The 25,358-nt window shown below is 35.8% G+C and overlaps 1 protein-coding gene across 8 annotated transcripts in view; it reads right to left on the bottom strand.

Annotated features, from left to right (window-relative positions):
• Positions 1–1,360: 1,360 nt before the first annotated feature.
• RPS6KA3 (ribosomal protein S6 kinase A3) overlaps positions 1,361–25,358 on the bottom strand; it is a 78,104-nt gene continuing 54,106 nt past the window's right edge. For 3 of the 8 annotated variants that reach the window (XM_041124770.1, XM_030019856.2, XM_041124771.1), the window contains 12 exons: positions 23,834–23,922; positions 23,492–23,556; positions 23,288–23,390; positions 22,350–22,474; positions 20,211–20,336; positions 18,319–18,408; positions 13,857–14,015; positions 10,166–10,327; positions 9,892–9,968; positions 8,665–8,782; positions 6,337–6,477; positions 1,361–5,129 (listed from right to left, as the gene is read on the bottom strand). In XM_041124770.1, the coding sequence (XP_040980704.1) occupies positions 5,007–5,129; positions 6,337–6,477; positions 8,665–8,782; positions 9,892–9,968; positions 10,166–10,327; positions 13,857–14,015; positions 18,319–18,408; positions 20,211–20,336; positions 22,350–22,474; positions 23,288–23,390; positions 23,492–23,556; positions 23,834–23,922 (1,378 nt within the window). In that variant the 3' untranslated portion in view covers positions 1,361–5,006. The remainder of the gene's footprint in view (positions 5,130–6,336; positions 6,478–8,664; positions 8,783–9,891; positions 9,969–10,165; positions 10,328–13,856; positions 14,016–18,318; positions 18,409–20,210; positions 20,337–22,349; positions 22,475–23,287; positions 23,391–23,491; positions 23,557–23,833; positions 23,923–25,358) is intronic. The other 5 variants (XR_005932795.1, XR_005932794.1, XR_005932793.1 and 2 more) reach the window with 5 other exon arrangements.

The raw sequence follows: 25,358 nt of genomic DNA, 5'->3' as shown, positions 1-25,358 counted from the left end.
TTTTTAAATAAGAACATTGATAAAGTTATATAATCAAAGGACCAATCATTATAAAGGTTAAATTTAAGAGAGAGCATAGTATGCATTTTTATGTAAAGAGCTTATGTAACAATGACCGACAGAAAAAGTCTATAAAAACTGATGGATTTTGATACTAAGTTGGACATGCCTTTGGAGGAGCGATCCCCCGTGTCCCCAGCACTGCAATAAACGAAGTGCCTGCTTCTTAACTTCTCATTGGTGTTAAGGAGTTTTATTCTGGATTTCGGTAACGGTGCACCCAGCAAGGCCTCGCTCGGGTTACGCTCCTCACCCGTCCTCCATCACAGCTACTGTCCTTTCCTTTCAGGGAGACTACACCAACCTGTAAAAACCTTCCATCTTCTCCAGGTTGCAAGGCTAAAAAGGATGGCTCTTGTAAGCCTCCGAGTTGTGTGAGCTGCTGAAACACGGGGGGGTGGTGCTTATGGAGTACTTGCATGTGTATTCTCATTTTTCAGATGTTTAAAGGTTCATCAGTTATCAAATATACCTCTGTTTTCAATGTCCAGAGAAATGCAGGCATTGCAACTATCATTTAGCAGCCCCCCTTTTGAGTTGTGCTTTACAGTCGACCGGAGTCTTTACAGGGTATTAAAATACAATATTCTTGCACTTTGGGCTTGCTGTGTCATATGTTGCGTCTAGAGCACCTACTGAATACACATGTTTTTCCTTCGGCTCCCTGTTTACCTTACTAATAGTGCTCTGACTAAATATGCTGTAATACAGTGCCATTTTAACCGACAAACACTTGCTTATTAAAAATTCTTTCTGGTTGGAAATGCACACTTGGTATGCTGCAAACGTAGTTCAGTGTTGGGGATGGACAAACAACAACTTTTATAACTGGGCAGAACAAATGATTAACCAAAAAAAGCACTTTTTTTTTTTTTTTTTTTTAAGATGTTTGAAAGTTTATTCATAGTAGAAATTTCAATTTCTTTTGAAGACTACAAAACCTGCCATTAGACAGGAGTACAAGCAATGATATCTTTCCAGAACTGTTCATAGTTACATCTGGAACAGTTCTAATTACACATTAATAGCATGATTGGAACATTTCCTAGATCAGACTCTGAATAAAACAATCATTTAAAGTATTCAGTACAATTTTTTTTTAACTAGCATTTCAGTTCTATGACAGCAGTGCCAAGCATCTAACAGATGCTCTTGTAATGGTCTAGAACAAGGTACAATACCACTGATTTCCTGGTACAGTACCTTAGACTCACTTACATGCCATGCTGAGAAAACTAGTATAAAGTATGATTGTACAGAATTGTAGAAAAATATTTTATCTGTGATTCTGTCATTTCTTAAAAACATTTTAAGTAGACTTCCCCCCCCCCCCCCCCAACTAGGTTGCAAAATAATTACATCCCTCATAAGTACACCTTCCCTTTGATTAGGTCGAGAGTATCAAGATAAAGCTAATCATTTACATCATTTTCATAAGTGAAAATTCATCTATTAACCATTGCTGCTTACTAAGGACCAGCATACTTTGAATCCTTTCCTTCCAATAATAGAAAAGCACAGCTTTAGTTGGTACACCACATTTACAAAAGCGAAACACACGCAAAAAAATCCCAGACACGTAAATCTGTTTTCTTATGCCCTTGTCTCTTTAGAAAAACAATTTAAATATTCTCTTGAAAAACCCCTTGTAAGTTTCATTCAACGTTACAGCAATTATGAACAAAGAGCTTTGCCCTTACTGGATACAGATGGCATTTAATGAGTATTGCAACTATGCTCTTCCCTCTGTTCTCTCATGCTCTCAAGCACAGTAAGTGATAATTTCACACTAAAAAAAACCCAACCAAACAACAAAACCCCATGGCCTACATATAGAAAATTCACCTGTATCTGCAGTTCTCCCTTTTTATCTTCTATGACTCTGTATCCTAGAGTCACCTGCTATGCTTTGCAGACCAAGCAGCAGCCTGGCAATGAATTTACACAGTGTGTCATATGTACTCACATTCTAATAGAAAGGTGCTGGGATTCAAAGAAGCATTGTGTGGATTTCCTTATAGCTTCTAACAACTGCAGCTACAAAAACATAAAAATAAATGTGAAAGTTGTGAACACGGATCCAAAAGAGGAGGTAAGGTACATAAACCCATGGAAGTCTAGCCTGTAAAATACACCTCCTGCACAGACGGGCCCTCTATACCTTGGTAGCCCTTTATGCCTTGGTTTAGAGAGTAACTTAAAAATACAGTGTATCTAGACTTCAACACATTCGAGTTAGCATGTGCTGAACTGCCCTGTTTCATTAGCATTTAAATGTTCATCCTGTGCTGCTACATACGTGACATAGTAGCAACGTCTGTAAAGTCTGGACTAAATGAGCAGCTTGAGAATGTAGATAAATAAAATGGAGGAGTTAACTTTGCTTCACTATTTGGCTAATGACCAGTGAGCTTGAGGGCCATCAAATACGGCTAAAATAAAACTACTGCAAGTGCTTTTGGTTTATTTTAACACGGATATTGCCAATAGTGAAGCAGCTTAACACGTCCTCCTTTTGGTCTGTTCTTTGGCAGGTACCTATACATACACACCGAGAACAGAGGGGAAATTCCTTCCTGAACTGAAATGCTGTTACTGACACACTAGCAAGTACTGCCGTCCCTTTATTTCAACAGTATCAGGTTTCAATCTTGTTTGTTGACTAAATACGACAATCTTCAGATTAACACATTTAAAAGCCACTCCAGAAGATATGGTTTCTACATTTTGATAAGCCTGACTTACAATCGCTCACAGAGCTGAAAATACGTTTTCTGAAAGGTAAGGTTTTACCAAGTTCCGCTGGAACTGCAGACACTGTCAAAGAAAAATTAAAATGGCCTTTTTCTGCCTCTGGTTAAAGATGTTTCTTGAAGGAAGGGTAGATGCATCTGTACAGCTAAAGGGAACTTCAATGCTAGAGCACCAAGTAAGGGAAAAACGCTAATTGCTTGGGAGAGCTGTGTGTTCAAATTTGAGATCTATGATAATTTAAGAATCCTTGTCCATAAAACCAGTTCCTTAACAATTATATCATGGATTAAAAATTTAACAGATTTTTTAAGGGCAATAAAAATGGGATCCTTTGCAAGTCTAAATAAGGAAGCTTCCCCAAGGAACCTGGAAAAACTTGTGGCAGAAGGAACACTCTCACATTCACTTAGAGCAAATCTGTGGTGTCATAAAGATGATTCTCCCTTTCAACAAACCTCTGATGGTTTCGGGGAAACTAGCAAATTAATCACCATAAAATAAATTTAATACCACTAAATCAAGAAAAAAACCTTCTTACGCAAAACACAAAATTGCACCTTTTAGTTTTTAAATTGTATTGTTCACATAGAGCTGTTCACCCAGATCCTTATTTATCAGAGCTGGAATTTCCAATAGACATTTTCGCATCTGGAATGAGCTGATGTAGCCTATCTGTTTGGTGGAGTGGGACACTCACTGAAATCAAACACACTCCACTGCACCTTCTCATGTGGGCAATTTGATCTTTCAAGATTAGCCATCAAGATGCGCCTTTAATTACTTAACGAACTGAGAGGCCGACAGTATTAGAAGTTTATATTAGTATTTAAAATGAGTCTTTTGCCCTCATTACAAGCTTGCTTCCATCTGGGGAAAAGTGAGAACACTCACTCTGAACAGCTTTGTCTTACCTCACTGGGACAATACTATTTTCATGGTAAATTATAATGACCCTTTTCTAACACCTGGCGGGTCTGGATGACTCTCCTCTTGTTTTGCTTTGGATGTCAATTAAAATTAACAGAAAATAACTGACAGAACATTAGATCCATCAGTTTTGCAACTGCAGTGAATGCAGTTTAAACCTACTTTTTGCAGGCTTCTGCTTATTAGCAGACAGTATGCTTTGCTTTATCTTCAATGTTGTCTTTCTTCTATAATGCCAACATTCACTGAACAAATCCTTTGCAGCTTAAACAAAAGTCACAGAATAGAGATAAAATATTAACAATGGATTATAAGAATAAACAATATAGAAATGTCCTCTATCAGAAAGTATTTAGCAATGATTCCTGAGTCCAGAGATTAGATGGGAGACAATAAAAGGGAGGGGAGGGGGAACAAAAGACAGAGAGATGGAGCAAATTATCTTTTCTCTGGGTTATGTTACCTATTGTATATATAGTATGGTGAGAGATCCACTGTTTAAATTTTGAATATCATAAACAGTATCCTGATTTTCATAACATGACATGCAGCGTCAAAAACATGGAAATGTAGAAAAGACATAGGCAAGGAGAAATACATATCCATAGTATTACATTCAATAGCTGTTTAACAGTCAGGCTTCTTTTAGAGCTGTCCAACAACACTGATTAATCCAGGCGAACTGTTTAATCAGACTTAATTGTCAAAATGATTAATAATATCTAAGTAAAACAAGGCATGTATACGTTAAAGAAAACAGCACGGAAATGTACTGCTTGTGAACTGTTTACAAAAACATACAAAATGTTGGATGGCACAAAGTATATAGTGCTAATATAAACAGATTGTTTAAGCTAAGTGCTTAACATAAACTGTCCATCTCTACCTGTAACAAAGAATATTTTAGGGGACAAAAAAAATATTCCTTATAAAAATAATGCTATGTGGTGCAGAGTGCTTTATTCAGTGTATTTTTGACGGAGGTGGCATTCGTAATTCTTCCGGTTTATTCAATCGTCAACATGATCGTTTTCATTGTGTTTCCACTTGTCACTCCATTTGAAGCTCCAGTAAGATCAGTAACTTGCCATCAACAGTTTAAAGCGAGAATAGATGAAAGCAGTAGCAGCAGCAGGAGCAGCAGCATTATAGGTACCAGCTGGGACAGAGTGTGCTTGCAGGTATCTGTCAAATATGTGCTACCTGTCGCCATGATTTGTGCTATCATCTTATGCCATGGTACCAAATATCTGGTTGAGGTCACTTCACAGGGCTGTTGAGGTAATTTTTTTTATACCTCTCCTCTGAGCAAGAGTAGAACGGCCAACTGGCTCCAAAACCGGTGACTGGTTACGATTCAAAGCAGAGTAAGTTGCTGCCATTGCACCCTGCGGGGCAGAGGGGAAAAAAACACCCAAACAAAAGTACATTGTGATCAACGCACATGCTAAAGATCACACAGTGCTAAGTGCCAGAGATTCTGACCGAGTTTTATCTTCCAGTCTACTTGTGTCTACAGACGAGAAACATACCACTGCATTACTCAAGTACCAAGTGTTAGGAGTGAGTGGTTTTTAGGGTAATAAATAGTTTTCAGATCAATCTAAAGCAATTCTACCTTGCTTAAAAAGCCGAACCCAGAAGGTATAAGACAGATTGCTAAATTAAATTCTCTCTCCATGCTTTTGTGAGATAGTTGGGGAATGAAATCCCATTGGTAGGCTGTCTCTGCTTATCACTTATGTAACTATTCCAGTTTTCAACAAAATACTTAAAAATTGCTCACTTTATTCAGCATGTGAAGATTTATTTAAAAAAAAAAGTCAGAAAGTTGTGAGCTGTGGGATCAGAACTTCCCCCTCTTTCCACTTGTGTTTTTGGATGCTAGAAATTTCTAATAGCTGGCTCAGAGTATTAATTATATTCTCCAGATCCCTTTTATGTTGCATGACAGAGATTCTTGGATGTAGGACTGAAGGCAGGGTGGAATACAGAGAAGTAGAATTCAATTATTTTTTATTTCTCTCTGCTTGTTCAAAGTGAAAAAGTTTACCAGGTTCAAAACCAGGCTGTATTTCAGACAGAGTGCAGAACAGTACGATACTGTATTAATTAACACTGCCTTTTTGAGTTCTTTTTAGCTTATACGGTGATCATGCAGTATACTGTTTTCTTTTAGTCACTGTCAATTAACCTCCTCTGAAACTGTGAAATAGCCAAACTATTTTTCAGCTCTGCTATAGTCACCTGACAACATTTTCCACTATCAGAAGAACGATTTCTTCTATGATGGTGTCTTAAGGCAGTTAAGCCTCCCAGTATAGGTAAGTCCAATAAATTTCACACCTAAGAAAATGTAAGTCTCTTTCAAATGTATTAGATTTATTCTCCATGAGTGGGTTCTTATGAAATCCTATTACATATTACAAGTTCATTTTATGGCTTAGTGCAACTCCCAGACATAACTTTTAAATAGTATTTAGAGGAAACCCATGCTACAGTAACTTTTTTTAAAAAAAAAAACAAAAACAAAACAACCCACTTTTGTTTACACTAATTTTGGCTAAACAGCAAACTGAATAAATATCTACTTACCTTCACTAAATGGGGAGCATCCTGCCTGTTCAGCTGGTATTGAGGCAATTGGTCACAGTGAACTATCCAGGGGTGACTAAGAACTTGGGCTGCAGTCAATCTTTGATGGGGGTCAACGTGAAGCATTTTTGAAACAAGGTCCTGTCAATAATATACAAAGAGTCAATGTAGATAACAGTAAAACTTCAGCTTTAAAACAGATTCTAGTTCAAAACTGAAGATTTTGGTGGTATAAAAATATGTTCAGTCAAAAAAATATGTTAAAAATAACATCAGTTTGAAACAGCTGAAAAACTGCCCAGCAATGCTAACACTGTACCTTTTAATTATGTGACTTAATGGATGTTTGGTAACGCAACAGGAAGGTAGCCAATTAAGTGAGGCAAAATCCACAAACATAAAAATATGCACGTTGGACTAAAGTGGAGCAGATGCCCCACTATACCAGTATTTTATTTTTAACAATGACAAATAGCAGATACATAGGAAATGAGTATTGAAAAAGGAACAATTAAGAAAATAGAGATGATCCTTCCCTTTGCATTACTTCCCAGTGTCTAACAATCAACAACTGTGCAAGTTGAAGGTTGAATTTTAGTATTCCTGCTGGCCATGTACGTACCCTTAGTGATTTTCCCCTCATCCCCTCCAAACTCATTTTGCTGCTTATACCTTTGTTTTTCCCTCCATTCTCATACACCTTTCACAGTTGTTTTACAATTTAGTTGTGAACAACATGAACAGATATTTAATTTTATTTGTTTTTTAACTTCTGCAGAATATATTAATTGAATGATTCCTGATTTCCCTAATAAAATCATCATATGAGAGAAAAGGAATTAGTCCTTCCTTCTTTGTATGATCAGTGAAATGATCTCATTTGTCTGTCATGTCAGTCAGCTCTGCTGAGATGAAACACCATATTCTCTTTACTCTCTTTACACGGAAGTGGCTCTTGACACCTGATCAGATTTTCACCTTCATTTTGGTACATCCTTTTCTACCACCTTTTCAACTTCTATTTTATCTTTTTCAAATTATGGTAGTGAGAATTGCATACCACACTCAAGATGTTGAACACAAATTTATACAGCAGCATAATATTTTATAGATTACTTTAGATGTCAGTCAGTAAGGGTAAAGCATGAATAACATTTCTACATTAAGCAATCACCTGTGGAGAAACACATTTAGTTGACTACAACTGGATTTAAGATAATCTAAGTCACATTAGCAATATGGGACATTTTCATATAAAAAATTCTTTGTTTTGTAATTCAAATTAAGAATTTGAACATAAAAATATTATTAAAAAGGAATCTAAGATTTTTTTCATAGCTGATAGGTTTTTGGTTCATTCTAGACTCCCAAATACAACCGAATAGAGTGACACTGAAGGAAAAAAGCTGATGCTACCAGATTAGTGGAAACATGTTATTCTAACAGGTTGATTTGTCAGTCAAATGAATGACATGATTTGTGGGAAAATGGTTGAGTTATGAGAACAGTACATTAGAAAGCACATCACAAATCAATTAGTAAGAAAGAGCACAACATATATAAACAATTTTGGGGGAAAAATTTAACACTTTACCATAGCTACACAGAAGGGGCATAAAGGATATTACACACGGAAGTTTAGAGTGTATTTGCTGTAAAAATTGTACTTCTCCAAAAAAAAATTTGTCTAAAATTCCTTTGTACAAACACAGTAAAAAGAAAGTATAATACTTCAGTGTCTTTTATTTTGTTTTTTAAGTAGATATGACATCCTTAAGGACCAAAAGTTCTTAAAGTACTTAAAATAATAAACTGCTCAAATCCGAATGAAAGACTATGAGAAATTGTCTTGGGTAACTCTGAAGAAATGACCCAAACAAAAATGTGAAAAACTCTTTCTTTTCCTAGCCTGAATCAGTGGAGCATACAGTAATTATTGCAATATTTTCATTATCCTGATTTAGACTATCTGTATGATTTTTGAATGTCATGCTTGTACATGAAGTTTTATTACAGCATTTCTCATCATGGATGATTGCTCGTGTGTGTGAATACTGATAAAATACGCTATGTTTCTAAGGACAGTTGTTAACTACGACAGTGTAAGGCATACCTGTTTTTCTTCCTACATGCAAGTGACTCTTGAAACACAACAGGATCATAAATAGGAAACAAACTTCTAGGCACATAAAGGATCAGATCAGTATTTTAAAATAACAGTGGGTGGAACTTACCCAATCATATATGATCTAACATATACATTACAAGCACCATGTTACAATTGCAATCCATTTCTCATTCCCCAAAGGACATAGCAAATATACTTGCCTTAGCTGTATCTGAAACGGTATTCCAATAACCACCGCTGAGAGAGAACTTTCCACTACCTATTCGGGCCAAAATCTCCTCTGGGGTATCATCAGGACCATTTGCAAAAGGAGTATAGCTAGTTAACCAAACAATTTCAATGTTAATAACTTCCATAACCTGGACCTCAATAGTTATTACAAATCTGATCATAACATTCAGTGAGTTCAACATAATTATAGGCAACAAGATAGTCAAATAGCTGTAAAAAGAAATTATTCTTAACACAGGAAAATGCACAGCACTGACTACAGATCTGTTCTTACTGTATGTATTCCCTCTATATTGGGTCTGAAAACCAGATTTTTCCTACAGCAGTCTAAGTACTGGTGGTTCCTGAATTACAGAAAATATTCCTTAAGCCTTCCTATTTTAGTGCAGTAATAAAACAAGCTGTTAGAAAATTAAATGTGAAGACTCTATGATGAGTCTGAAAAAGAATAAATGCTGTTTTGATACTAGAGGAAGGAAGGTGCAGCAATTTTCCTTGCTTCACTGTAAGCATTCTTGCTGCTACCAGAATATCCACAACCAAAAAAGAGTTATCTTTAAAAACAGGTACGTTTGTCACTTATTTATTTTAAAATGCCAAAATGTCTCTGATGATATTAACTCTTAACCAAAGTGGCAATCTGAATAATCCATCTTAAAAAGATAATCTATTTGGCAGGTGCAATAGCAACTATCTTTTGAACTTGTGGAACTATAGTTGAATTTATTAGTCATTGTCTTTTATAAAATTCATTTCTGTTGCATATAAAAATGCATTTCTATTGCACTTATTGTATCCTAACTGCATCACTTCAAACTATCCAGTGACTGAATTTTGCACACAATCATGCTCCAATGCATTGCAATTATATTTACAACATGGATTTCCTTCAATATATATGCTGCTTAATCAGCTAACTTTCACATGAAACAACCAATCCTCACTCCTAAATCACCAAAAAGCAGAAATTAAACACCTAAAATAAATAAGACATGAGAAGCCAAGAATTTTTCACATCAGTTCCTGCAAACTTGGATTCTACTAAAGGCAAAGCATATTCTACCCCCACTGAAGCCAAAGTTGAGATTAATCAGTGCCTTGATAGAAACATCTTCAACAGTGGGCCCACATTTATTATTCTTTTTGTTTATATTGGTTTGCCATTCTACAGCAAAGCAAACTAAAATTACCCTTACCCAGTAAGCATGGTATAAAGTAGAACACCAAGGCTCCATATGTCACATGCAGCATCATAACCTTGCCTCTTTAAAACCTGAGGGAGACAAATATATTTTCTGAAAAAAAAAATGCTTAGAAATGCTTTGATTATGCCATAAAAATACAGAGATTTCAAATTTTTACTGTTTATAAAGTGATTTCACTTGCTACACAAGAATGAAACAAATATCTAACTAGCAAAAAAAATCCCATAAAAACAAATCAAGGCATATAAGCTATCCTGGTATTTACCTCTGGTGCAACAAAATTTGCTGTGTAACATGGAGTCATCAGAAGACCATTTTCTGCTCGTAGTTGTTTTGCAAAACCAAAATCACAAATTCGAATTGATTCTGGATTACCAGATTCATCAACATAAAGAATATTGCTAGGCTTCAGGTCTCTATGAACAACCTAAAAAAATAAAACAAACCACTAAATACAATAGGCTAAACATATGAAAGGCTTTATGTTATAATTATCAACTCTGCTACTTAATTTCAAATCTCCCATCAGCAATCAGTTTCCAGATTTCCTGCTTCTAATAACAGCTGCAGCATTCTGATGCTCAGTGGTGTCTAGAGTACTACAATTCTAACTTGGAAATCCTAACTATAAAGCCCCCTCCAGACATCCCACTCCCCCCTAATTTATTTGTACAGACAGTTCCAGATGTCTTGTTCTAATGGGTGAATATAAGTATTTCCTATTTTAACATGCATACCTATAAGACTCTTTAAATCAGAACCTTTGGCTAGTAATATCTTTTGGACTCACAGATGTCCACAGCTGCTGACGTGCCACCGTGCTACGTAACCACATGCTAGTTACTGCTGGAGTAACCCTCTATATTCATTCTCTTCATTCAGATAATCTGAATTAATCTCAGTGCAAACATTTAAGGCCTGATTAAGGAGGAATTTTAATACAGTTCTGCCAAAAAATAACAAAACGTCAAAGAGGTATTCTCCTAATGGACTGGCATGTCAAAAACACCCCTGTACTGGTTCCCAAGTGGCTGTTTTGTAGGTGCTTGAGATGTAAAATGCTTGACAAAAACTGTAGAAGCTGCCAAAGTTCTGGCAGAATGAATCTGATCTTATTTGAAGCTATGTTATAACAAGCCTTAATAAAACCTGGAATGTGCAAGGACAGCCTTCAAAATCAGACAACCTGTCATATTTTCTTCACAAGACAAATTAGCCTAAAGCCTCTAGAGTCTTTGCTCCCTGTAAAGAAAAGGGTATATACTGCTGTAAGACAGTAGAGGATCTAAATTGCCTCTTTTAAATATTTAAATAGACCTGCTATAAAGGCCTTTATCTTCCTGATTGTGCTATGTATTTGATTAATATTAAACACAGATTTTCATGATTAAATTTGAATGGAAGAGACTGGTGAAATATTTCAAGAAGGTAATCACAATTGAATGAGAAGATACCCCAAAACTCCTGAAAGTAAATGATGTGCAGAATCAGAAGCTCTATGGACTGTTCCAGAAAGCTAGCAGTGTTTCAGGAGAGTAAGTAGCAGAAGACCAAGTAGGAAAAGACTGCAGAGGGTCTGCAGATTGTAAAGCCATTTAAACACAGTAATTCTATTTAGTAGAGGCTTTTCCAGCATGCAAATACTTTACAATTCTCAAATTTAACAAAACAAATACTTAAAATTATGGAAAGAAGCACCTTGTCAGCTGAAATATACAAATGATATGAAAGAATTTGAGCTGGCACAGTAGATGTTAAGGGGAACATCCTGGCTTGAGATGTCAGTGTATGAGAGAAGCAGCTCCTGATAGCCCTCAGTTTTTGTGGTTTAGATAGATTAGAATCCTTTTTCTCTGAGTAATGCATGAAACGTCCTTTACTGATCCAAAAGGCAGAAGAAAAAACCCACAGTTTTATTCTAGCTGGTGAGGTTTTTTGTGAAATAGATCCTAAAAGGGGTAGAAAGGAAGAGGTGGGCAACAGAAGCAGCACAGAGCTGGGGATTTGGCAGACTGTTTCCAGAACCAGTCTGCTTGAGTTGTACTTTTTTTTGGAAGAAGGGGAAGCAATTCTCAAGTAGGAGGAAGAGTAAGTGTAATAGTCTAGTTAAAATCCAAATGCTAATTCTTAAGCAATCAAAATGTTTATGTCAAAGAATAAATAAAATACCTCCTGTATTAAGCCGTTTTCTCAAAGGTGAATTTTAAAAATATGTCAGATTGTTTAGATTATATTGATATTTTGCACAGAAATAATGTTTTATTTTAGAGCAACAGAAGAGAGCAAAACAATATGCAGGACATTTCAGTTCTTTATTAGCATCATGTTTTTGATTAGCAATCTCAATCATCTACCAGCATGCAGAATTATTCTGCTCCAAGATGATGGGATACTTCTTGTTTATCCTTTTTATGATGTCTATTGTGCCAACCTTTAATTGTTGTATGCTGGCCCTAATACTTTTAGAATGGTTTGGGTGAGAGCTTGTAGTATTGCTTACCCTGAAGAGGAAGATTTCATTCCTTGCTTAGCTAATTTTTCAGTTCAAAAGTATCCTATGAATGCCCAGGAGGAAACTCCTTCTGGGAAGGGTTGTGGAGGCTGCACATGGATTCAGAGTCTGTCAAACAGATATTACTTAATACCATAGTCAAATGAGCTCCTTCAGTGTCCAAAGGAGCTACAAAAGAAAAATCCACTGAAGACAGGGAGGACTCTTCCAGACAAAAATTAGACTACTGAAGTGCTCACTATTTACATATATGGTCGTCTTTCATGCGGAAGTGTACTTAACATAAGGAGACCCCAAAATTTCCAAAATTAAAAGTTCCAAAGAGCATGTGATCTAATGCAAGTTAAAATGCCAATACTTACAGAGATCTACAGTAAAGAAACTAAAGGCCCCTAAAGTCCCTTACTTGATGCAAGGACACTGGGCCTTCTTTGGCCACGTGTAGTAAGAAGGAACCAAGTGATGATTTGTGTTATTCTATTATTTATACTTCCATACAGAAGGTATCGAGGTTTATTCATAATTCCCATGGATGCTGCTAGCCAAGGATTCTAGACCTGTGCACACAGGCTCAAATAAAAACCCACATGTGAGCAAGTGATTGAAGAAAGTGGTAAATCACAGAATAAGATACACCAGATAACTTCAATCCTAAGTTTTCTGGAATAATAGCTCCCAGAAATGACAGTGTGTGCTGAATTGTTATTTGTTTCTTAAAATAATTTGAGTACTATGTGTTCCAAAGCACCTTTTCCTGGGTAATAACATTAGGTGTTAGCAGCTTGACTTTTTCCCTGCACCCTTACTGTCTGCTTTTTCTCTATCCCCCTTTTCTTGTTTACTTAAAGTTGCAACAACTTGTCATTCTTGCCATGAGATTGTCACACTGGCCTTCTCTATCTTTGAACTACTTCCTCTGTCTCCAAATTAATTTCCTGAAGCATTAATTTTCTTTCTCCTAACAGTCCACTACAACTTCCTGACTCTATGGCACAGGAGTTACAAGTCATGAACTATGTTCTTCAAAACCAAGAAGTTGAAGAATTTACAAAGTGTGAGAGGCAGAAAACAAATTTTCAGGGTCTATCACAGGATGGGGTTGGAATTACAGCAGGTCCCATAGCTAAGCAACAGCACTGGTCCTAGCACTTCTTCCTGGCTTACTTCCTCTCATATCCTATTAGTCATTATCTGCATATTCCATGGAGCTGCTGACAGACTGCATGCAGGACAACAGAAACAGTTGTATGACCTCTGTTACCTGGACATCTACACAGCTGATGAGGAATGTTTTGATTTCAACACAAATTCCTCCTGCAATGTAATTATTTACCAAAAAATTATTTAATTACCGCACAGAAGAACATGTCAAAATATGAGTTTATACTTCTGAAAGAGAAGAATATTAACATCTGTAAGCATTTTGTCCAAGATGACAACTTACCCCTTGTGCATGGAGATATTCAACTGTTTTTGTTATTGTGAACAGAACAGCACTAGCTTCTCGTTCTGAGAAAAATTTTTGCCTAAGAATTTTATCCAGCAGTTCTCCTCCTTTCATAAGTTCTGTTACAACATATACATATTTTCCATCATCATACACCTGCAAAAAGTACATAAAGAGGTAAACTTCAAAATGTTTATTCTCTATCTTCCTGTGAAATGCACAGAGATAGTGCAGGTGTGTCCACAAGCTGTTCTGTTCAATTATTTTTCCCATATTTCTCACCCCACACACTATCCAAATATTGTTCATCTTCAGAAATGAACACAAAACCTTCTACAAAGAGGTAATGAAATAACATTAAAATACTGGCATGTAAATGTTTAAAGACAAAAAATGATGAATAACATGTAGCTTTCTCCACATAGTTTTATTGAAACAAATTAAACTAGAGATGGGAGAAGTTAAGAAGTAGTAATAAATAGAAACTAGTCTAATTAAGGCAAACCTAGACCTAATTCTAGAAGCAATTATTGCACCAAATTACAAATATGAACAGAGATCATTCCAACTGAACAGACAAAAAAGAAAAAAATAAATCTAAGTTCACCTCAAATAGCCTCCGTGAACACTGAAGTTAATGCATACAAAGCTGCTATGATAAAGGCCTACAACTTATACATTACTCTGCACATAAAGCCTATACCAAAGTCTGCAATTGTACAATATGTATATTTTAGCCTTTACTTCTAGTTATGGAAAATAGTTTAATTTTTGCACGGGTTTTATCTTCTAAGGGAAACAACAGTTGAAAATTATTTATATTATCACCAGGGGGCATTACAGACTAAACTATACGAAAACACATTTTAAGGTATACTTATGCACTTCATTTCAGTTGCACTTTCTTGGGGTTTTTAACTTAATCCAGAAAGTGGTTCCTGCTTTAGCAAAACCTTTTACAGACTCTGTTCCCTGTTATTATTTCAACCTATTTTTTATGGTGATGTTGGAATTGTTCTGTTCCATAATACATGTGAAATAAATACTAGTTTGTGTTTAAGTAGAAACAATTATCCAAGTTGTAGTAAAATAAATTTAGGAACAGATATCTGCTAAATTAAAAAAAGAGTTTTCATCCCAATTTCTTTGTCTTAAGCTATCTGGGAAATACAGGCTACTAAACTTTTAAGCTTAGAATTTTTTGTGCTCTTAACTATACTAAAAGGATTTATTTTCTCACCAAATAAAAAAAAAAAAAAAAAAGAGGAAGAGTGTTAAAGAAATAATTCTGCAAGCTTTACAAGCTTATGATCTTAAGGAGAAGACGACATGATGGGTTTCTATGTTCTCATTTAACAGCAAATTTTCCCCCATGAAATATAAATGGCCGATCATCTGAATGTGTTTGTATTAAGCCTTTAAATATTACACAGTATTAAGAAGCAGAATTATCTAATTCTAGATGCTAAACAGGCATTTTAGATATTTTTTAATAGGCATGCTCCTTCTAATCGTGGTAGGAAAATGAGGAAATAAGCTTATTTCATTTGACATGAGAGAGCACACACATGTCAGTACTGCAGGGGGCATTCAAGCAAAATTTGCATTTGGTTACTATTTTACCTGCTACCCCTTGCTGGTCCTGTCTGCCTGCCAAAAAAACCCAAACCCACCCCAAAGAAACCATTCCCCTTGCCCAGATTTCTTTAATGGTATTATCAATTTAGTTGTTTGCACTAAATAAATACTGTTGGAAGTTGTCTTCACAGTTAGGTGAACAGTATTATGCTGAGATCATAAATGTGATAGTAGTTCTTAAAATGAACTCCTACACATGCCAAAGATCAGTCAAAGATCATGTCTTCTCTAACAGGCAAACTGGAAGAAACTATAGTCAGAAACAGATGTAGGCCCATGAACAAAATATAATGTAATGGAGAAGGAGAACATGGGTTTTGCAAAGTGAAATAAGATTTCACATACATATTAGGAGTTTTTTTTAACTCATAAATAAGCACTTGGACAGGGAGACTGGATATATTGTATTCAGGTTTCTAAAATGCTTCTGAAAAGATTCTTCAGCCGATGCTTTAAATAACTCAAAACAGGACAAAAGTTCTGTTACAGAACAGTAACTAATAGGTAAAAAAGAATGAAATACATATAATGGCCCGGCACAGGAAGTTTCTAGGTAATGGTCTGTTGGAAGCTGTGTGCTTCCTCCGTTCTTACACTGTTTCCTAGGCATCCACTAGCAGCCACTGTCAGAGGCAGGATATTGGATAAGGACGACATCTGATTTAGCACAATATCGCTCCTTCTTTTGTTTATATACTGTGTAACTGAAAAAGACCACTGATAACAATCAGAAGGAAAAACCCCAGAGGACTGTGCATTACAGAAAGAATTTGGTCTTTTGAATATCCATTGTTTCAATCCAAACACCTTCAGAAGTAAATTACATAAAAAGGCTGGGCAAGAATGAAAATTTCCATCCTAAGCTAAATTCAAACATTACTGCATTTATTCTTGAAATACAAGAAAAGAAAGAAATTATTTCTTGCAGAATAGTAATTTCCAAAGACATGCACTTAAATGCCAAAACATTTTATTTTGGCATTTCAAAATAGAAACATTTAGATTTTGGTGTGGAACTGAAGAAAACTTGAGTCAAATCAACATTGAGTTTTATTCGTATAATAATACATGGTGCCCTTAGTGAGTTTGAGGCCTGAAGGCCAAGTACTCCTTATTCTTTCCTCTGAAAGCTGTAATAGCACACCACTATATTGTGGGATATGCAAGCAATCTGCCCCATGCATCTGTATTAGGACAATGAAAACTTAAAACAATGTTAAATTCTTACAGTAGCAGATATTATACAAGTTTCTATTACATATGAATCCTATACCTCTTTCTTTACACTGGACATACTTCCATAAACTCTGCTTGGGGAATTCATCTGAAGTAGAAATAAGTGAGAACTACAGCCTACTATCTTTCTTCCTCTGTGGACTTAAGGCTTTTTTTTTGTAGCCTCCTTTTGCTATTTGTGTATTAGTGTTGGTGTGAATGAAAGATGGCTCCTGCTGGAAGATGACTGATGATGAAGAATTAATTACAAAGTAAAATAATTCAGCATATGTGGCAACTTTTCAAAGCTGCCTGGGTTTCGCTGCTCTCGGTGTGAACTATTAATAATGCTAAAGTTCAGGTAAGTACTCACATTCCTTAAGTTTGTCTTACTCATTAAATAACATAACTTCCATAATTTCATTAAAATAGCACATAAACCTCGCATGCAGCGCTAAAAGCAATGTGAATACTGATACAGGTTGCATGTTAGCACAGTTGCTTTCAGGTAGCTTTACTGTCCAACCATGTGAAGCAGAACAAACAGAAAATGGGACTGTAATTGTGATATCTTGCTTGCAATAAGGTAAGCTCCATGGTGGGCTCCCTTGTGTATCTAACTTATTTTGTTCTCCCAAGAAAGGGCCGAACTACATCATACTGATGAAGTGAAGACAGATTATAGGAGAAGAACTTTAGGCAGAGTTCTCTAGTACTCATCTCCACCGTAGTTATGTGCTACTGTTTTAATGACTTCAAAATGTCTGAGAATCTCCCTTCATCTGAGCTCAACTTCCTGGAAATGGTTAGCTGTTTTGCTTGAGGTTTGGTTTTGGGGACCAGAATACCTTCCTGCAGGCTAAGAAAGTCGTTAGGCATGTGCCTTTTTAATTTTTAATCCTCTTTAATGCATAATCAAGGAAAGAAAGACAATTTTCTTCTTCTGTTAGATCATCAGAATCTACTGTTCACTATGAAAAACCTCTACCTCCCAACTTATGTTACTGTTTGCTTTTTGTGTTCAAAGTGTTTCCATGGTCAGAGCAAATAATATAAGAAAAAAATAGCTAGATAACCTTCCATACAAAGACCAGATAAAGATACTAGGTAACAAAAAGTGATGACCATGGCTCTGAAAATATTTTGTCCACTACTGAGTAATACTGATTACTATCCATGAAAATTACTTTGGGTATTGTGCTAACAGTGAGTCCTCACTTATATAATAATGTACTTTAAAATTACTTTTGACTAATGTAAACAAAAGTAGATTCAAAGTTAACTAAGCAATCAAAAAACTTGCTTGTTCCTTTAAAAATACAGCCAACATTAAATGAGTTATTCCTGTGCTAGGATTTATGAAGGACGAATTATTTGACTGCTTAGGATTATGTTGTATCAAAACATGAGCATCTTTAAAAGATGACAATGAGACATCTCAGTGAAAAATTGGATATTGTTGAATAAATTGCATCAGGACATTGTTTTATTTTTAAATACTGAAAAACATGAACATAAATCTAAATCATGTAGTTTGTCAACTCTCAAATTAGAAAGTGATATGCAATTATAGTACACTAAAGGATGTCTTTAACACACTACTTACATCTTTTAGAGTAATAATATTCGGATGCTGTCCATAGCGCAGTAGGATTTCAATCTCTTCTGTTGGATCTCTTTTACTCTTGTCAATAATCTGTAAGAGCAAATAGATACATAGGCATAATTCTTTTGGTGAATATTATACAGTGTAACACTTTGGTGTGCTTACTAGCATAAACAGATAACCAATATTTATTGTTGTTGGTAAAGGGCATGGATTATAACCAAAACAAAGTTTGTTAAATTGGAACAGCAAGGCAAAGCAAAAAACGTTGGAAAAACATGGAAAAAAATCTCTCAGTTGAAAACAGTTTTGGAGGATAAGTGATCTGATCCCTCAGGCTGTGATAAATAATGCAAGGCTGTTCAGTAGATAAGACTTAGTCACCCATCATTTAATAAAATAGGAAGTTCCTAATTTGACATGAGATACTGGTTTGGCAACGCTAATGAACTGATTTTCACAAAGCTGATCTCAAACACATACTTAGTGCAGCAAAAGACCAAGCAGGAGAGTAAGGGAATCAAAAATAAGAAAAAGGAAAAAATTCTCAGAGTTAATTCAGACAAGTATTCCAGTACGAAAGTTCATTCGAATCTCTGGAGGCTTGCTATCAGGCTCCGAAGTCCTCCCTGTGCAAACAAGCAAAATATTATTTTTCCCTGCTTAAAAAGTATTATTCTTATTCTCCTTTTTTTCTCTCCTTCTGAACTACAGAATTTCCTCTAAAGTCTTCTCCATCTCTGCCTTACCCCTTCTTCCTCTTGACATCCTTAAGCTCTTACTGCTACCAGCACCATCCTAACACATTGGACACTGATCACCTCATTCTTTTTTCATGATTCCTTGAGGAAAAAAGTCACAACAGAGGCAACAGAAAAGCGAAGCAATCTTCACAGTAAATGTTACAGCTTAGAGAATTAACAGCTATGCCACTACTTTCTTCCAGTTTCAAGAAATTACTTCAAATTGCAAGCACAGAAGTCAAATCTGTTCCTGGCCAGAACCAGAATAAAGACAAGTATGTAACTACCAAATTGAAATTGGAGGGTTTCCAATAGACAATCTGCGTACAAGGATACAGCAAAACATACTTAATTTGTGTTCACATTTTACATATTTAAGCAGTAAACTGTTCAACAATTCAAAAAGAGAACCACCTCATAGTACAGGATTTAAATCTTCCCCCCTGCTTTAAAGTCTGCAAATCCATACTCCTGCTTTCATAGTAACCATTCAGCCCCACAGTGTTATACAGAAAGACAAAAAAACCTTATCATTCCACTTCTGGGTACTCTACTGATTTCAACTAAGAATTTAATGCCTTCAAAGAAGTGCTAGAAAGCCTGACAGAATAACATAAAAACATTAGAAAACTTGTTAAAAAACCAGCAAGCAAAGACAAAGATTTTAAGTTTATTCTGGAAGGTATACCAGACTTAAGCACCGTTATGAACTCCTAGATATCTGACAATTTATGAATTTACTTTGGAAGCAAAAACCCCATATATAACTATGTTTAAATAAAAGTAATCAATCACATTTTTAAAAAATGATGAAAAGTCATGTAAGCTTTTCATAGTACAACTTCTTCTAGAAGCAGTCATGTTACTCCCATCAGTTTTATTGTAATTACATAGGTGTTTCAAAGACTGAAGATTGCTTTTCATCACCCAAACCAGCATACAGATAACAAACCCCATAGAATTCTATATAAATATCTGCCAGTAAACATTCTATTTGGTTGATTAGTATAATTCACATTTGCATCTATAATCTTTTGATATTAGAAAAATTATCTTCATTTGCTACGCTCTCTATGGCAAATAAATTAATGATGCACAATGTCTACGATGCTAAAACCTGAAAACAGTGTTTCATAACAAAGTAATTACCTTTACAGCATATTCCATGTTTGAAGCTTTATGAATACATCTCTTGCAGATAGAGTAAGACCCAACTCCGATATCTTCCTTTACTTCATATCCATCAGTAAACTGAATGCTGTTCCTGTGCAACTGCTACCAAAATAACATTATCAATTGATGAATATTCTAAATATATATCTGATCTTTATAATAAAAATAAGTTTTTTAATTCCTACTGATTTGCTTCAAATTTTAAACTGATGGCTGTAGTAGGTCAAAGTGGTCTAAATAGCCACTACCTTCTGTTTGATATTAGTATGAGATAAATTACATATTAGACACATTGTAAACGATGCACACTGTATTTTAGAAACTGACAACATGATTTTTCTGGTTAATGATTTACTAAAGACAGAATCTCCAAAACAAAGAAGATCAGAAGACTACATGATAAAATAATGGTAAAAAAGCATCACTGTTTCTATTATCTGAATAGATGAATGCCAGCCGGAAAATTCAGCCATACTGAATAGAATCAGATTAACTGGAAACTGCACGGAATGGCAGTCAAAAATCCTTTCACAGAAATAAAAAGCTGAAAGAAGGACAAGTGTTCACTCCTGTGAGGGAAGGAAATGGTGTTGTAGTATAAGGAGTCTGTGCAAAGGATGCAAAGCATTCGCAGGAAACCATCTGGGTATCCTGCAGCACAGAAAAGAGGAAATAGGAGTGAGGAAGCGGTTGAGGGGCACAGAGGAAAGGCAGCAGAGAAACAGACCTTTACAAGAGAAGGAAACTATATACAAAGAGAAAGAATTTCATCCACAAAACTATGTGGGGAAGAAGGAGTACAGAAAAGCTTGCAGAAACTTTTAGCAAGACGTCAGGACCAGAAGTCATTCTGACGCATATACCAAATGAGACAGCTTCTTTAGAATAAGAAAGGACCTAAAAACCCTTGAAATGTAGTGGTTTCTTACACAAGAAACAGGTAATGTGTACAAACAAGCATGTTATGACTACTCTAGACATAATGAGAGGATTAAAGAAATAAAAGAGCTATTCATGTTCTGAGTAAATTGTTTTTCAAAAAATTCTCAGACATTTGCAAAATATCCTTGCAATGAAAAATATAAATAAACCGAATCATACAGCATACCTTTTTATTCCTACCTATGCACCAATAAGTTTTCAACACAATTTAGATCACCAGATGGTTTTCACAATTCAGCCTTCCTTGGCAATTAGAATTGTTAAAAGCAGAAAGAGGAGGTAGAAAAACAATTTTTGCAGAGGTCTTAATTTTCTTCCCTGTACATGCATCTGCTTTTTTCCCTGCTGGTTGTAAACTCTCCAGTGCTGAAGCATGCTTTTAGAATGACCTCAGCCTCATAAGGCCGCAAGGCACGCCTCTCCCCCATTCTAGCATGAGGTCCACCTTTCTTGTCCCACACAAAACTGCACCTAACTAAAGGTTTGCTGTCCAAAAATAAGCAGTACTGGCAGTAATAGAATATATAAGAATAGCAACTGCATTAGGCTATTAGAAGTGACCACCCCACAATTATTAATATGGGAGACTGTATTGAAGTCATTCCAATACCGCTAGGAAGCCAATGCTTGTGTGCGTACTGTAACGCTGTATGTGTGATACGCTGAAATGAGTTACAAAATATCACAGATTAGCACATTAATTCAAAGTGGCTTGGGAGGGATGGAATACATGCTGGTTCATGGGTTCCAAAACACACAGAAGTCCAAAACATCCAGATACAATCCACAATTGTACTCCAGTGCCTCCTCCTACTGTACTGCAGGAATCAACTGATATTTTCATGCATAGGGGAAAAAGATCAAGGTGTCTGTAATTCCCCTCCACCTTATAATTATGCCTTGATATTCAAGAGTTAATACAGTACAGCTGGTAGAATGTTTTCATTTAAGGGCTGAAGCCTATTCACACCTCTGGCTGCTCAGTAATTCAACAGGTCCTGCACCTTCAGAGGTTTTGTTTGGATAAAGTAATCTGGTCTTTACTTTTCTTGTATAAAGCTGATAATGACTTTGTCATGGTACTTCATTCTGTGATGAAGGAAACAATCCCCCCACCAAGAGGTAGCAATACTGCTTTATTGACTTTTTTTTCTTTAAAGCAGATGTACTCACCTGGACAATTGAATGCACTCCAACTGTCTGCATTGCTTGGCTTTCATCATCTGATGCAATAGCTACAAAACTAAATCCCCGAAAAAGTTGATGTGCATTAGCACTAGGTGGGATACCGGGTGAATCTGAAAAACACATCATGTACTTACAAGCCAAGTTTTTAAAATTAGAGATGAGATTATGTCTACTCTGAAGAGCAAACTACAGCTTTATTCTATAAAGTACGCAGAAACTGGAATTTGCAGAAAGTGTTTCTGAGGACCAAAATACAAATAATTACTTAATTGTTTTGCATATACCATGTAGAAACACAAACGATAGTTAATGACTACAAAGATCATATTACTGTCAGACAATATTTTATTATACAAAAAAACAGTACTTTGCAGAAAATATTTACATATAACAGCATACCTATGCTATATTTATGGAGGAGAAGTATTCAAATTTTGGTAACACCCTAAATTTGTAAAGACAAATATTTCTATCATATTTTGAATAGATCAGTGTAAAACTATGCAGAGACAGATTGCACCGAAACAGCAACTTTGCCACCCGAAGTCTGAAATGACTAAGCTTCTACATATACATAGTATGTAGTCACCATCATGAATGAAATGAAGCCATAGAATATAGCCTTTAAAGAGACACAGATAATCTTTTTGAATTTAAAAAATGAGATCAGTTAGATAAGTAAAATTGAACTGATGTATATGTTTTGTTGCTGAGGATTATTTTTAACATAGGACAACTCAGTTGTCCTTCACGATATATTTACACTGAAGACCACAAAAACTTTTATGAACTATGGAATACTTGTCTGTGAGCATTCATTGAGCCCAGCAACACCTGGAAGAACAAGACACTTTACGTAAGCTGAAGAGGAACAATGTTTCTAATTTTTGAATATGTGAATTGTTTAATTATTATCTTTTTACCTTTTGGAGTTTTTGCTGTAAACTCAGGGTCAAAATAAAACGTATCTTCAGGTCTGCCAGTTGCAGGTTTAAAAGGGGGATGAATTTCTCTCCTGTACAATTTCTGAAGAGAAGGCATAGGCCAGAGTGAATTAAAAAGTTATACGACACCACCAAACACTTAACTAAGAAATTCACTGAATTAATTTTGAATAAGATACTCACATTCCAATCTATTTTTGAAAAGAATGCATGCCTCTTAATTTCTTCAACTCCATCTGGACCTGCTCCTTTTATAAGGAAGAAAAATGTCTGTGAATTATTTTCTTCTTGGTCAAAAGAATGACTAGCAAAATTATATTTCTTATTTCTTCTGCATTAATTTTAGACATATGAATACCAGAAATGATAATATTTTGTCAATCATTAGAGGAGCAAACAGGCAAACTATGTTCTTACTTCAAAGCCTATTTTACACAGAAACTGTAAATTTATTTACTCACTTTAATGATCATTGATTTTATCAATATTATGATCAAATTGAAAATATTCTGCTGAACACTTTACCTAATCTGTTTGCTGGGTTTCTTTTGAAGAGCATTCGCAGAAGACTTTGTGCTTCAGGACTCAAGAACTGGGGCATTCCAAGTTTGGCCCTATAGAACAAAAATAATTAATAGCACACAAACATATTTAGGTAAGAATTAACTCTGCATTCCCCCTGTCCTTTGTCATTCAACAAAGCCATGTCAAACAAAACAGCATCACTAAGAAATTGCCTTCAGACATCAGAAACAGAGAAAAAGTGCTGTCAGTCATGTAAACCTGTAAATTTTTTTTTTTTTTTTTTCTAAGTAGTATAATATTTTCAGTAATGACTCAGGAACTTAAGTAGAGGAAGAGGTGGTAAAAAACGTAGAAAAGAATATTATAGGATAATGGTTTACAAACTTGTAAATTTTTGTAATATGCTTTGATCCACTTTTAAGTCCAGTTATTACCAAATGACACCAAACAAGCAAATCCATTCTGATAGTAAGATAAAAGACATTTTAGAAGGGGTAAGAAAACTACCACAGTATGACAGACACCAACAACACCCAAGCAAAACAACAGGAAACCTAAGCTAGAAGATAGAAACTGAATTAAGGTAGGACAGATCTTACAAGATTAGCAGGTAAAAAAGAGAAAAAAAAAAAAAATCACTCCTTCCTTTCTTTTTGCTCTCCCCCAATCCATTTCAAGTATTACTTTCCAACTTGCCAGTCTTGAATTTTTACATTGTCGTGGTTTAACCCCAGCCAGCAACTAAGCACCACGCAGCCGCTCACTCTCTCCCCCCCCCACCCAGTGGGATAGGGGAGAAAATTGGGAAAAAGCAGCAAACCCCACAGGTTGAGATAAGAACAGTTGAATAGAACAGAAAAGAAGAAACGAATAATGATAATGATAACACTAATAAAATTACAACAGCAATAATGAAAGGATTGGAATGTACAAATGATGCGCAGTGCAATTGCTCACCACCCGCCGACCGGCACCCAGCTAGTCCCCGAGCGGCGATTCCCTGCCCCTACTTCCCAGTTCCTATACTGGATGGGACGTCCCACGGTATGGAAGGAATACCCCGTTGGCCAGTTTGGGTCAGGTGCCCTGGCTGTGTCCTGTGCCAACTTCTTGTGCCCCTTCAGCTTTCTCGCTGGCCGGGCATGAGAAGCTGAAAAATCCTTGACATTAGTCTAAACACTACTAGCAGCAGCTGAAAACATCAGTGTTATCAACATTCTTCTCCTACTGAACTCAAAACATAGCACTGTACCAGCTACCAGGAAGACAATTAACTCTATCCCAGCTGAAACTAGGACATACATTTAAGTTTTTGTAGTTCTGTCATTTAATTTTGTTTTGTAATCCTCACCATATTTTTGTCCTCTCCATTTAATGTTGAGCCTCCATCCGCTCACTGTTACTAGGTCCCACTTTTTCTTATGACCATGATAATGGTAAGGATAGACGTAACTCCCTCCTTTCCATCTCTCGTTCAACCTGTAGCTTGCTTTTTTCCGTAACAATCCATGACACAAGCTCTCTC

The sequence above is a fragment of the Aquila chrysaetos genome, chromosome 7 (assembly GCF_900496995.4).
Source record: "Aquila chrysaetos chrysaetos chromosome 7, bAquChr1.4, whole genome shotgun sequence".
NCBI lineage: Eukaryota > Metazoa > Chordata > Aves > Accipitriformes > Accipitridae > Aquila > Aquila chrysaetos.
This window is presented reverse-complemented; position numbering and strand designations above follow the sequence as displayed.